General features: G+C 36.4%; 1 protein-coding gene across 2 annotated transcripts in view; it reads right to left on the reverse strand.

The window, feature by feature from the left end:
- Positions 1-290: 290 nt before the first annotated feature.
- SOS1 (SOS Ras/Rac guanine nucleotide exchange factor 1) overlaps positions 291-13,477 on the reverse strand; it is a gene marked incomplete at both ends in the record, with an annotated part of 118,765 nt that continues 105,578 nt past the window's right edge. Inside the window, 6 exons of one of the 2 annotated variants that reach the window (XM_080711182.1) lie at positions 291-782; positions 1,689-1,807; positions 3,495-3,535; positions 9,926-10,194; positions 12,864-12,980; positions 13,122-13,294. In XM_080711182.1, the coding sequence (XP_080567308.1) occupies positions 291-782; positions 1,689-1,807; positions 3,495-3,535; positions 9,926-10,194; positions 12,864-12,980; positions 13,122-13,294 (1,211 nt within the window). The remainder of the gene's footprint in view (positions 783-1,688; positions 1,808-3,494; positions 3,536-9,925; positions 10,195-12,863; positions 12,981-13,121; positions 13,295-13,477) is intronic. The other variant, XM_080711183.1, reaches the window with a different exon arrangement.

A 13,477-nucleotide genomic window follows, 5' to 3' on the forward strand; every position in this document is an offset into this window, starting at 1 on the left:
CAAGACCACTTCACAGAACGAGGACTCTCACCTATGGCCAGGAAGTCCCTTCACTTGATTTTCAGGTGCAATCAGTTGTCCAATTCCTCTAGATCAGTCTTCCATATTCTAAACTAGAATAGCATATCATTTCATAATTATGCCTAGGTTACAATCCATTGTCTCATACTGCATCTTGAAGGAGAGTCATTAGTGTTTGGAGTTCTCATTTTAACTCCTCAGTGCTGGCACATTCAGTGCATCCATTGCCAGCAATGGATCTGGGGCTAGGAAATCCGGTGCAAAGGAACTCAGGAAGAATGGGCATTCTCCAATAGTGGTGGTCCATCTCTGTGCATGGATGGGTGTGTGTGCTCCCTTTTGTAAGTTTTTGGAGGGAGTTTAGGGATATGTTGAGAAGTGCTTTGTCGTGGAGGAATAGGCGGCCCAGCAATGGAATGGAGGTCCACATCTTGCGTCAATGGTGGTGATGGCAGATGCCTTCTTGTGCCGTGAGGAGAAGGGGTTTGAGGAGGGGGGGGTGTAAAGGGGGAAGGGCTGTTTGGAAAGAAGGCATTGCCGTGATCACTTTTTTTGCCCAAAGGGGGAGGCTGGAGATGTAGTGGTGAGCTTGAGAAAACATCAGGTGTCCTCACAGGTTCTCGTGGTGGTAATAAGGGAGGGCTTTCGGGAGGGTCTGATATAGAGGTCCGGTCTGATATTGAGTATCGAGGTGAATAGGCTTTTGATGTGGGTTGCCTAGGAGGAATGGCTGGGGGACTGTCCAAGTGCTTAGACATAATCTAACAAATGAAAAAAGAACAAAACACATTTATTAATAACTTATGTAGTACCATGAATATATTAAGAATTAAGCTGGGATTTTAAACATGCTATTGATAGAATACTAGATGTAGAACAGGGAATTTGGCCAGATATTTTAAGTGAGAGATTCTGTTAATTCATAGAAAAAAAAATCTCACCAATGTTGAGTTTTTACCTTTTGTTCTCCAATTATTTTTGTTTGCTGCTTGCCTACCACACCATGTATTATAATTTCTGACTTAGCATAAATTATCCATTAATTTTTAACTTTAAATTTACTATATTAATATTTCATGAAATTCTGCAGTATCTTAATTTATTCATGTGCTCTGTGTTTTGAACAACTTAAGAATGAATGAAGTTAAAAGTTAGCAAAATAAATAAAAAGAGAAATTTAAACAAGTAGGGGGAAAGTCTATTATGAGCCTTATGGATCTTTTCTAACCCAGAATTTTCATGAAAACCCCATTTAGAAGCCCAACATTACCCTCTTAAGGGCTCAGATAAGTACCTTTGAGCATACGCTAATAAGACCCAGTTTTACTTATGTTCCTCACACACAGCTTCAGACCTCTTTCCTTCTCCCTTACTTTTTCTGTTTCTGAGAATGCACTTTTAAAGAACTGCCCGAGGTTAAATTACTCTAACTTTATAGATTAAAAACTTTAGGTTTACAAGGGTTTTGCAAACATAACAGAACCACTTCTTTTAGAAGAAAAGAAATAAACATTCTGCATGCTAAATCAACATTTAATCTTTATCAAACTAGTAAATCCAAACATCTGAAATGTTAACCTATCCCAGTGAGAAATAAAAACTAGAAATAAGTACTGGAGTAGAAGGTAACTCATAGTTCCAATTTCCAATAAGATTTTCTACTTTACCTTAGATGGCGAAGATTCCGCCGGGGCCGATTCTGGTCGTCTTCGTGGAGGAACAGGAGGGGGGACAGGCACTTCATCAGTGCCCTTAGTTAAACTTATAGATGATACTGAAGCAGATCCTGTAGGATGTTACATTTTTTTTAATTATGGGAATTTTAGTCTACTTATGAATATGGAAAAGGCTTAGCTAGAAACTGCTTATATTTATTAAATGTGTAGAAGTATCAAAAGCAGTTTAATAAACTGATACCTACTAATATTCAATTTGTTAAAGCAAACTGCTATAAAAACATGCAGTAATTTCTTAGCAGACTTTTAGAAAAAAATGGCCTAAGATATTGTTATTTGCTTCTTGGATGAAATAACGTTACCACTGTTAATACAATACTGGAATTTTTAATTGGGTCTGATCCTCATATTTCTGTTGGAATGGTAATTTGAAAACCTTTGGAGTGGCAATTTTTGTCAAACTTTCTGATGGGTTCATTTTTTCCCCTCTTACTTTATTAGCTTAGAATTTCTGATCTTACTGGATAATCCCTGAGAATAGTTTCTGATCTTAACCATTCTCAATGTCTCTCCTGAGAAACTCTTTTAAAGGATTCAGGGGAAGGACCCTGGTGCCTGGGGTGGGGAAGGGGGAAAGCGCTCCTCACTGTGCTCGGGCACAGGCTCTCCTTAGTGTGTAAGAAAAATTAGGCGCATCATACCCAGTATAAAAACTTAAATTGTGAGGAAGCCATTCAAAATTATTAGGGCAGCCCTGATAATGAAAGCAGAAATCATACTAAAATCTTGTGAACACAATTTAGGAATAAGTTGGTGAGTTGGCACAAAAAAAAGATAAGTATAATTTCTAATTCCCACCTATCTTATAAGCATTTGTGGTGACAAGCGTGTAATGGCACCATAAATAAATGACTGAAAGACAACACTTAGGGGAGTTGTTAGCAAGTTTATAAACACTATAAAAAAGATAATGAAAATACTAAACAATCATTCAAAATCATATTTGGTAGGTTCTTTTGGTAGGTTCTTTTTATTCCTCAGAGCATTAAGCTTTTGTCAATTATAGAACTTAAAGGTACTTTGTGTACTGATATAATTCAAATGATCAACATTTTATCACCTACTTTTTAAGAGACTAAAGTTAACTAGTTAATTTACCTTACAAATATTTTATTGTATATATTTTGAAATCATTTGTATAAAAGAGCAAAAATGTTAATCTATTAGCTTAAAATAATCAAAATAGTGGGATTTAGTGAATTGTTAGTTTACTTTAAAATTGAAAGCAAACAGCTAAAATGGATATTAATTTTGTTTATCTGTGATAAATATTTATAATTTAAATAGTTACAATGATAAGACAGTCCTTCTGAAGTCAAAAGCAGTTATTTGCCTAGTCTATGCTGTGACCAGGCTAGTGTATTTAGACTCAAGACGCTGCAGATAGCTGCCAGCATTCCCATACGCGCATGCATGCTCTTGCTTCTTTTTTCAAAGTTGAGCATTAAAATATATTTAGAATTCTATAGTTGGAAAAGAGAAATAGTTAAATGTGGAAGCCACTCATTTAATGTATTTTTAAAAGAAAAAAAAGTTTCACAAAAAGCATGTAAAGTATATAATTTAAGCAAACCATTTATGATCAAAGGATAGCACAAGTGAAGGCCTCACTTCTAAGATGGTGCAAGCAGGTATCAATGCTGCCAGACCCGGGGAGAGTTTTAGCAGGAAGGTGACGCTCGGTTTGATTTTTAAAGCCAAAGCGAGAATTATGAGTCTTAAACCAAATATACTAACTTGGGCCATGGGGCAGTGTAACCTGGATAAAGACGGTATCGCTGCCTGTGAAAGGAAACAAGAAAAAGTAGATTTTTTTTCTTTCATTGATATATTCAACTCATCTGTAAAAATTTATGATGAAAATGTTATTCTTGTCATTCTAGCTTTAAAGAATGCTGTAACAGTTTTTAGTAAAAGCTCATTACTATTTACTTTTAAGAAGAAAAATTAAATTGAATTAATGTGCTAGAAATTTTGATCTTTTAGATTTATTACTTGATGTTATAGTAATTAAGTGAAAAACATTTGTGAGAAGATTAAACTACCCTATATAATTGGAAGACTTTTAAAAATGTATAGACCCAATTCAAGTGAAAAATTTAGCAGGACTTCCAAAATGTCATTTACTAAAGATTACTGTATAAATTCAAAATTGTGAAAGAAGAAATAATATTTTTTTGTAAATTGAAAAATAAAAGGGAGCTTTTTACTAATACTATTATATTTTTTTGAAAAACGTTCTTGGGGCATATATTCTCATTATAAAATTATTAGAGCTTTGGATATTAAAACACACTTGAGAGTTAAAGAGCTTTTTTCTTCTGTGTTCATAAACACTTTAGGAATCCAATAAACATTTGGTACTTAAATATACTTCATATAGGAAAGTCTCTGATATATTTAGCAGGTCTAATTTCAACAATATTACTACTTAACAAAAAGAATATCAAAAGCCAAAGCCCCAAGACCATTAAAATAGGAAAACTGAGACAAAAGCTTATGTAACCGACACTGGGCTAAATCAGTGTGGTTATTTCTGTTACACTGCCGCATATTACCAACACATGGAACAGATGATATCCAAGAGACCGAAACAATCCCTTTATAGGAATCAATTCACTAGATGGAATTGATTACTAAAAATCCATACTTCCCTTTCATTTTTTATTTTTGCAGTATATGCAATAACTCAATTTGAAACACTGGAAAAGGTTAGTTTTGGTCAGGATGAGGACCATTTTACATTCTAGATTCAGGTAACTTGATTACTACCTTTTTGTTGTCGTTGGTGGTGGTACTGGGAATTGAATCCAGGGGCTCTCTTCCTCTGATAGATACTCCCAGCCCTACTTTTTGTTTTGAACAGAGTCTACTGTGTGCTCTGGGCCTTGAACCTGTGAGGAACCTGTGAGCCTCTTGTCTCAGCCTCTCAAGTACTGGCATTTCCTGTGTGCTAACACACCTGGCAATGACACTTTTTAATTTGAAGAGCGGTCATATATTTTCCAAGCAGCACCAAATTCAAATAATCTTTCCTGATAGATCCTTTTTATATATACTGATAATTATTCAGAACACATGATTATTTATTAGTCCAGCTTATTCTAATAGATTATCTTTTAGAAGATTCGTGGTTGAGCTGGGGATGAAGCTCAGTGGCACGGCACTTGCCTAGCATGTGTAAGGCTCTGGGTTCAATTCCCAGCACTTTATAAAAAGCGAAATTAAATAAATAATATATATTTGGCTACTGGAGGCTGAACCCAGCCTATTTTACTTAGTTTGAAACAAGGTCTTGCTAAGTTGACAAAATAGAGACTAAGGGGAAGCTAGGCGTAGCAGTGCACAATTGTAATCACAGCCCTTGGGAGGCTGAGACAGGAGGACCACAGGTTCAAGGACAACCTCAGCATTAACTCATTAACCTAGCGAAACCCTGTTTCCAAATAAGAAATAAAATTGGGCTGGGAGTATAGCTTGGAGGTAGAATGCCTCTGGATTCAATCCCCAGTGCCCCCCCACACCAAAAAAAAAAAAAAAAGAGAGAGAGAGAGAGACAGACAGACAGACAAACTGACTAAGGGGATATGCAGCTCTGTTGTTTACCTACTTATTTCTCTTTTCTTGAAAAGGAAATAAATACATCTCCTAGAGATAAACCTCAATAATATGTTAATATATTTAGTATAATATAGGAATAAAATAAAAACACAAAGCTATGATTGCTACAGACTGTGGTGTTTCTGAAATAACTATACATATGCATATACACTTGTGTACACAGATGTAAACTTGTCTTTGATCTTGTATGCCCAGGCCTAGATTCATGCTTTTGGTAAACTTGAGGCACTTTTTTGCTTTCTTACTGTGTGTGCGTGTGCATGTATGAGTGTGTGTGTGTGTGTGTGTGTGTGTGTGTGTGTGTGTGTGTGTTACTGGGGATTAAACCCATAGGCATTCTAACTCTGAGCCACAACCTCATCCCTTTTTTCATTTTTCTGTTTTCAAACAGGGCCTCCCTAAGTTGCTGAGTCTCGCTGTGTTGCTGAGGCTGCCCTTGAGCCTGCAATCTTCCTGTTTCAGCCTCCCAAGTACTGTGATTATGAGTGTGCACCACCACACCCACTGTTAGTTAAACTAATTGCTTGGTCTTGCTGCCTGGAAAATACTATATATTTTTTTCTTCTTTTGTGATTCTAGAGTTTGAACTTAGGGGTTTTTCACCTCTGAGGTATACTCCAGGCCTTCTTGAAATTTTTTATTTTGGGACAGAGTCTTATTAAGTTGCTGAATCTGACCTGGAACAGTGATCCTCCTGTCTCAGACTCCGGAGTACTAGGATTACAGGTGTGCTCCACTGAGCCAGGCATAAATTTCTAGAATTTCTTTTACATGCTCTAATCAAGAAATATATGCTAGAAATCCTTACCCGTTACATATTGAATAAATTGATTGATGATGACTTAAAAGTTAAATACAATTATTTTAAAAAGTAGTATTAATAACTCATAAGTAAAAATCCCAGAAAACAGACCAATAGAATCCCTAAGAAAGTAAAAAAAAAAAAAAAAAAGTACTGATGCACAGCTGCCAGTCTAACATGGGCTAGGCCTATCTACTTTTTTAAGCTCCCTAGAGCACTGTATTACACAGTCAAGTTGAAACCAGTATTGGAGATATGCCCCAGTTTTTAAAGAAGTCATTCTTGACAAAGAAGCCTTTTCCTATAAGGAAAAAGAATGATATAAATGATAGATAAAATCTTGAAATCACAAAAGTCTGCTTAGCACAAATGTATTTGAGATGACACACTTATCACCTACAACAGTCTTCTACGAAGAGCCTTGCATTCTAGCCTGAAATGTTTGCAATCTACCTTTCTTCTTGCCAAAGCTTCCCTTAATGATAGAGCTCATCTCTGGCACACAGACCAGGCCAGACCTTTGGCTACCTTTTAAGGCCAGGCAAACTTCAAACAGGAAGGTAACAAGGATATTTCATCGTTCCCCTTTTGCTATAGCAGCAGAATAAAGCAGTAAGCCAGTGATTTCTCCTCTCTTCCAGCCACCTTCAGAACCAGGCTCTCTACCTCAAAGGTAGAGCTGGCAAGTGCAAGGTGCAGAGCAGAGTGCTGAGTGTCAGGGTCCCCGGGACAGCACTGAAGTCGCCCAGTGTCCTTCCCTGCCTGTCTTTACCACAGCTTTCAATGACCATTCTTGCCAATTCTGAGGTCGTCTTTCTGTAGACTTCTATAGCATTTATGTTTTTGTCACATTTAACGATGATGCTCTTTGTGCTATTCATTATTTTTCTTCTTTCAGTAAAACTCAAGCATTCATAGAGAAGATGTATAAGGATTAAGATATGCAAGACACTGGCTGAAAGAATTATTGGCTTAAAAGTAGATGATTTGGGGGAAAATTGTAAGTGGCAAAAAGAAGAGTTTCCATTATAATCAAACAATATTTTTGATGTACTAGGTAAAAAATTTTAGTCAAAATTTGCCTTTGAAAATGTAAGCAATGGGACTTCCTGCTGCTCTGTACAGAGTGGAATGTGCTCACATGACGCAAATGCAGTCAGGCAGCTCTTTTCCTGCCAGGTGGAGGGAAACAAGTAGGTATTTAGCCTGATGGCAATGCAGTGGGTAGCAAATTGAAGACTCTGATGATCCCCACAGCAGTAGCAGATCTGTTAAGCAGAACTGGAATCAAAAAACTGGTGAGTACCTTTACTATATATAGGCTACTGATAAACTCTGAGTAAGGGATTGAGTGCATGTGTGTGCTTCTATAGTATGCTGGATTATTTGATTTCAAAATCAGTTATTTTCAGTTTCTACTAAGAACATAGGGAGTAGTAATAGGCGTTTCCTTTGTCATAAGGAAAGAGAAATTAAGAAAACCCTCCATACTAAGATTTCAAAGCCTAACTTCTGGAACAATGTTTTCTCCATTTGTCCAGCTGTTCCATTGTTACACATAACAAAGCACTGACCCAAAGCAACGCATTCTGGAATGGCTGCTTCTCCGTTTGACAAATCATTTAAAGATTTAATACTGGCAGAGAAACTTAATATGCTTGTTGCCTATTTTTTCACTTCTATTTTTAGTGACTTTAAACTAAGAGAAGTAGAATTTGTAACTGGTGGCTTTCATGTGGCTTCAGTAATTCATTTATTTGATACATGATCCTCAGTTGTTAAATAGAGCCAAGAGGCAGTATTCTTAAGACAAATATACTTTAGATGATACAAAGACAATAAAAAACTTACTGAATAGCTACGGATATATGTATGCTATAGGAAAACAAATACAATTTGGGACTGGATCTCAAAATAGCATCTCTCTAAAGAATTATTTAAAGTTTGTTTCTAGCTGATACCCTGCTCCCCATGGTACTGAAGATGGAACCTAGAGGCATTCTACCTCTGAGCTACAGCCCCAGCCCTATTTATTATTATTTATTATGAAACAGGGTCTCACTGCTGCAAAGGGCCTCACTAAGTAGCTGAGGCTGTCCACAAACTGTGATCCTCCTGTCTCAGCCTCCCAAATGCTGGGATTACAAGCGTGCACCACCATGCCCGGCTTTAGGCGAGACTGTTTTTTCTTTTTCCTTTTTGGTGGTACTGGGGTTCCTGGAAGCTCTTATACACTCGGGCTACACTCCCAGACCTATTTTTTAATTTGGAAACAGGGTCTCATAAGCCAGCGAGGCTGGCTCTGAACTAGCGCGATCCTCCTGTCTCCGCTTCCCAAGCGCAGGGGTTACAAGCGTGTGCCACCACACCCGGCTAGCCGAGACTGTTTTTTAAGTCAATTTTTGGGCTAAGACAGTTAATGGGAAGACTATTTAGAAATAGTCATGAAAGAGTTATGGGCAATTAGACTCAAATTTTGACTTAATAATAAACAATGAAAAAAGGTGTTATGTTCTTCTTTTTTTTTTGTTGGTACTGGGGTTCCTACCTCTGGGCTACACTCCCAGACCTAATATATATATATATATATATTTTTTTTTTTTTTTTGGTGGTACTGGGGTTCCTGGAAGCCCTTCTACCTCCAGGCTACACTCCCAAGACCTATTTTTACATTTTTATTTGGAAACAGGGTCTCCTAAACCAGCGCGTGGCTGGCTTCGAACCTGTGTGATCCTCCTGTCTCTGCCTCCCAAGCGCAGGGATTACAAGCATGCGCCACCACGCCCAGCCAGGTGTTATGTTCTTAAAAGAGCTTTAAAGCTTATAAAATAGATAAGACAATTAGTGATGATTCAGATTTAAAAGGTAGCTTTTTCAAAGGGCTAGACTCAAGCTATACAGTTTGGCAGCCACATGTGATCATGGAACATCTGTGGCTCGTCTGAATTGAGATGTGTTATAAGTGTAAAATGCTGGATTTTAAGAATTTACAACAATAACAAATGAAAGGTAAAAATGTCTCAATAACAAAGTTTTATATTGATTTGATGTTGGAAAGAAGATATTTTTATATATGAAGTCCAGTATCTCATTAAAACTAATTCTGCTTATTTGGTTTTTCCAATGTGGCTAGTAGGCACTTAGAGTTACACATGTCACTCTCTTATTTTTGTTGGGCAGTGTTGGTCTATAAATAAGAGAAGGACAAGCAATAATATGTAGCCTGTGTGTGTGCTAAAAAGCACATTCAGGGTGCCAGCAGACCTGCATGCCATGGAGAGGTTGAGGCAGGGGCAGGTAGGCGTTTGAATTTGATACACTGAAAATTAGAAGGTACCAAAATCTGATGGGGGAGGGGATGGTATACCTTGGGCAGTATTCAAATATAATAATTCTGGAGGTTACCTTGAATATGTAGGACTGACATTTCTTGCATATTTTAAAAATGAATTTTGTTTCTTCTTGATAGATGTATTTGGAATGCTCAAAATGAAGTTTTGTTATTTTACCACCAACCTTTATAGTAAAGTATGATAAGTTTTTAAGTAAGCTATTCCAGCAGATTTTAAAAGCATTTTAAGTTGCTGGAGTTTTGGATAAGGTTTGTTTATCTTTGTACTGGTATCTTCTGAAGTAGTAGTTCATTTGTGTACAAGTTCATACATATATACAAAAATCAGTTTCTTTTTTACTTCTAGCACACATAATACTAATGAGTTCTTTTAAGCACTTAAAATTTTTGCACCTACTTGAATGAAAAGGGCTTGAATGATCAGAATCAAACACGCTGCAAACATCTGTGGTACTGGAAGCACCAGAAGCAGGAGGAGGTGTTAGCGGTGTTCTTGGAGAATTTGGTGCAGATGCTGTACTTTCCGTTTCACTTTCAGGGATCCTACTATAACTAATTTTCCTTGGCTCCTGCTGCAGAGGTGTGGGATGCCTCATGGTACCTGGTCTTGGGTTTGATGGACGAACACCAGGAGATTTTAGGGGATAGCTATATTTTTTTGGCTGTAGATATATCAAAAGAAACACAGTACTTACAACACCATACTAGAAAGGAAGGTTCTTCTACATGTGCCTGATAAAATTCAACTAAATTAAGCTAGAAAACCCATAAATCATCAACAAGGAAACTATATAATGATTCATATCAAAGAATTCAAATTAAAGCATTACCATCCCATTTCACTGAAGCTTTGGGTTATTTGAATTGTTAGCAAATGTGTTTCTGTGAGTTTTGAGCTAAGACAGTCAATTAGATAAATACCAGAATATTTGTTATTTTAATACTTTGGGGTGTAAATTTTTCTAAAATATATTGTCTATTTTCCTGGCTTTTTACATAGACTACTGGTGAAAAAGTTAATTTTGATCCTTTCAGGGAAGGCAGGATAAATTACAATAACTTACTATGCTATACTATAGGGATGCCATTAGGACCATTTAAGCTATTTACAAATGCAGGAAGTTGCCTGAGTTTTCATCTGTGTGTATGTTAATTTTAAATATATATATATATATATATATATATATATATATATATATATATATATATTTACTAGAAAATTAAATCCAGGGGCATTCTATCTCCAAGCTACACTCCCAGCCCTTTTTATTTTTTTATTTGTATTATTATTATTATTATTATTATTATTATTATTATTATTATTATTATTATTATTTTGGTGGTACTGGGGTTCCTGGAAGCCCTTCTAATCCAGGCTACACTCCCAGACCCATTTTTATATTTTTATTTGGAAACAGGGTCTCTTAAGCCAGCGCGGCTGGCTTTGAACCTGCGCGATCCTCCTGTCTCCGCCTCCCAAGTGTGGGGATTACAAGCGTGCACCACCATGCCCAGCGCCCTTTTTATTTTTTTATTCTCAAACAAGGCCTCACCAAGTTGCTGAGGCCTAAAATCTGGGATCTTTCTGTCTCAGCCTCACAAGTACTGGAATTACAGGTGTATGCTACCATTCCTGGCTTGTGTTCTTTGTATGTTAATTTTATGACATTTACCTTGTAGAGAATCATCAGTGTGCCTGAGTGGAGCAGACTAGATACATATTTTCAATTTGATGTCTTAAATTCATTTTATTAAATGCTGTATTAATAATGGCTTGAAAGTTTTGCCTCTGAGGCAACTGCATAGGCTATAGATAAATTCTGTGTTCACAGACACAAGAAATTTTTCTTGATCACTTAGAAACCATTTATATTTACTTCCTGCTTTTGGACTTTCGTATGAATGAGAGAATATATTCAGATTAGTGAGGTGAGGATATTGTATATAAATCTGGCCGGGCACTGATAATAATACAATATAATGGAACTATTGACATTGTCTTTAGCTAAAATTATTATTATTATTATTATTATTATTATTATTATTATTATTATTATTATTGGTGGTACTACTGGGGGTGGAACCCAGGGGCTTTTCTACCTCTGGGCTATACTCCCAGACCTATTTTATATTTTATTTGGAAACAGGGTCTCACTAAGTTACTGGGAGCCTCACTACTAAGTAGCTGAGGCTGGCTACAAACCTGTGCGATCTTTCTGTCTTAGCCTCCGAAGCACGGATATTACAAGCATGTGCCACCACGCCTGGCTAAACTTTATTATTTCTATGGCTAATAATTTATGGCTAAAAGTTCTAAGAAATCATAACTTTAAAACAGTCTCAAGCTGGGCGTAGTGGTACAAACTTGTAATTCCAATACTTGGGAAGCTGAGACAGGAGAATTGCAGGTTTGTGGCCAGACTTAGCAATTTGTGAGGCTCTCTGCAACTTAGTGAAACCCTGTTTCAAAATAAAGAATAAAATAGGGCTGGGGATATAGCTCAGAGGTAGAATGTCCCTGGGTTCAATCCCCTGTACAAACAAAAAGGAGTCTTACATAAATATAAATGAGCCAGCCTCAGCTACTTAGTGAGGTTTTCAGCAACTTAGTCAGACCCTGTTTCCAAATAGACCCTGGGAATATAGCCTGGATGCAGAAAGCCCCCAGGTTCCACCCTCAGTACCCAAAACACACACACACACACACACACACACACACACACACACACACACACACACACACACAAAGTGAATTAGTAGAAATTCATTAAATTTCCAGTCCACAGAATAAATCCTGAATAATATTTTTATTAAAACCCAAAATAATTTAAACATTTTCTAAATTTTATCATTTATCACATAAGGAATTTATTCAAACTAATATTAAGGTTCACTTATTTGGAACCAAGTGGGATGTTACTAGGAATATTTAGTAAGTATTTTTTTCATTACTTTTAAATGTCACACATGAGCTGGGGTTGGTGGCTCATGCTTGTAATCCCAGTACTTCGGAAGCTGAGACAGGAGGATCACAGGTTCATGTCCTGTCTCAGCTACTTAGTGAGACCCTGTTTCAAAATAAAGAATAAATAGTAAGGCTGAGAGTGAGCTCAGACGTAGATTGCCCCTGGGTTCAACCACCAGTACAGCAATGAATACATAAATAAATAAACAAATAAATAAATAAATAAATGTCATACATGCACTTAATCTCTAAACATCTCTATAGAAAGCTAATCTATGTAATCTATATGGTAATCGTGACATCAACAGATACAGATAACTGCGAAAGAGTAAAGAGGAAAAGAAATGCAGATGTCTGAGTACTTACAAATCTCGGGAGAGGCTTAGGGTTCCGTGGTTCTATTTCTAGGGATTTGTTGAAAAGATAATCTGTAAATTCCTTCTCCATGCTATTTCCCATTGGATTCAAGTTTTCAAAGAACCTCTAGGATAAATGCAAATAAATAAAACTTGAATTTTTTTATCTTATTTAAAATTTTTTTCTCTTCTATAAAAGAAACCTAGCTTTCATCATGCATTTTATAAACTTAATTAGAAATATGTATCCTCAAATAATTCAACTTACTTTGATATCTGATTCTACTCGTAAACAATAAGGCTGATTTTGGTACTGCTGGATCTCTCCTGTTATTTCTGCTACTTTCCTCCTTTTGCTAAAGTTTATGAGCTCTTTTCCATGTCTTTTTAGGACCTCAGGGTTGCCTTCTTCTGTTTTCAAGATATTAGTCAAATAAATTCCTAGAAGATATAATTAAATTATTTTAAGGACAAGGAAGGAAAAAGCAAGGCTTTTCTTTCTTATCAATTGTGGGCACAGACACTATACTCAGTCATCATTACCAAAGAATCAAGGCTGATTTCTATACTCTAAAAAATAACAAGCTTAAAAAATATCAAGAGAAAGTTTTTTGAAAGAGGGTT

Source organism: Muscardinus avellanarius (genome assembly GCF_963383645.1).
Source record: "Muscardinus avellanarius genome assembly, chromosome: 15".
Taxonomy (NCBI): domain Eukaryota; kingdom Metazoa; phylum Chordata; class Mammalia; order Rodentia; family Gliridae; genus Muscardinus; species Muscardinus avellanarius.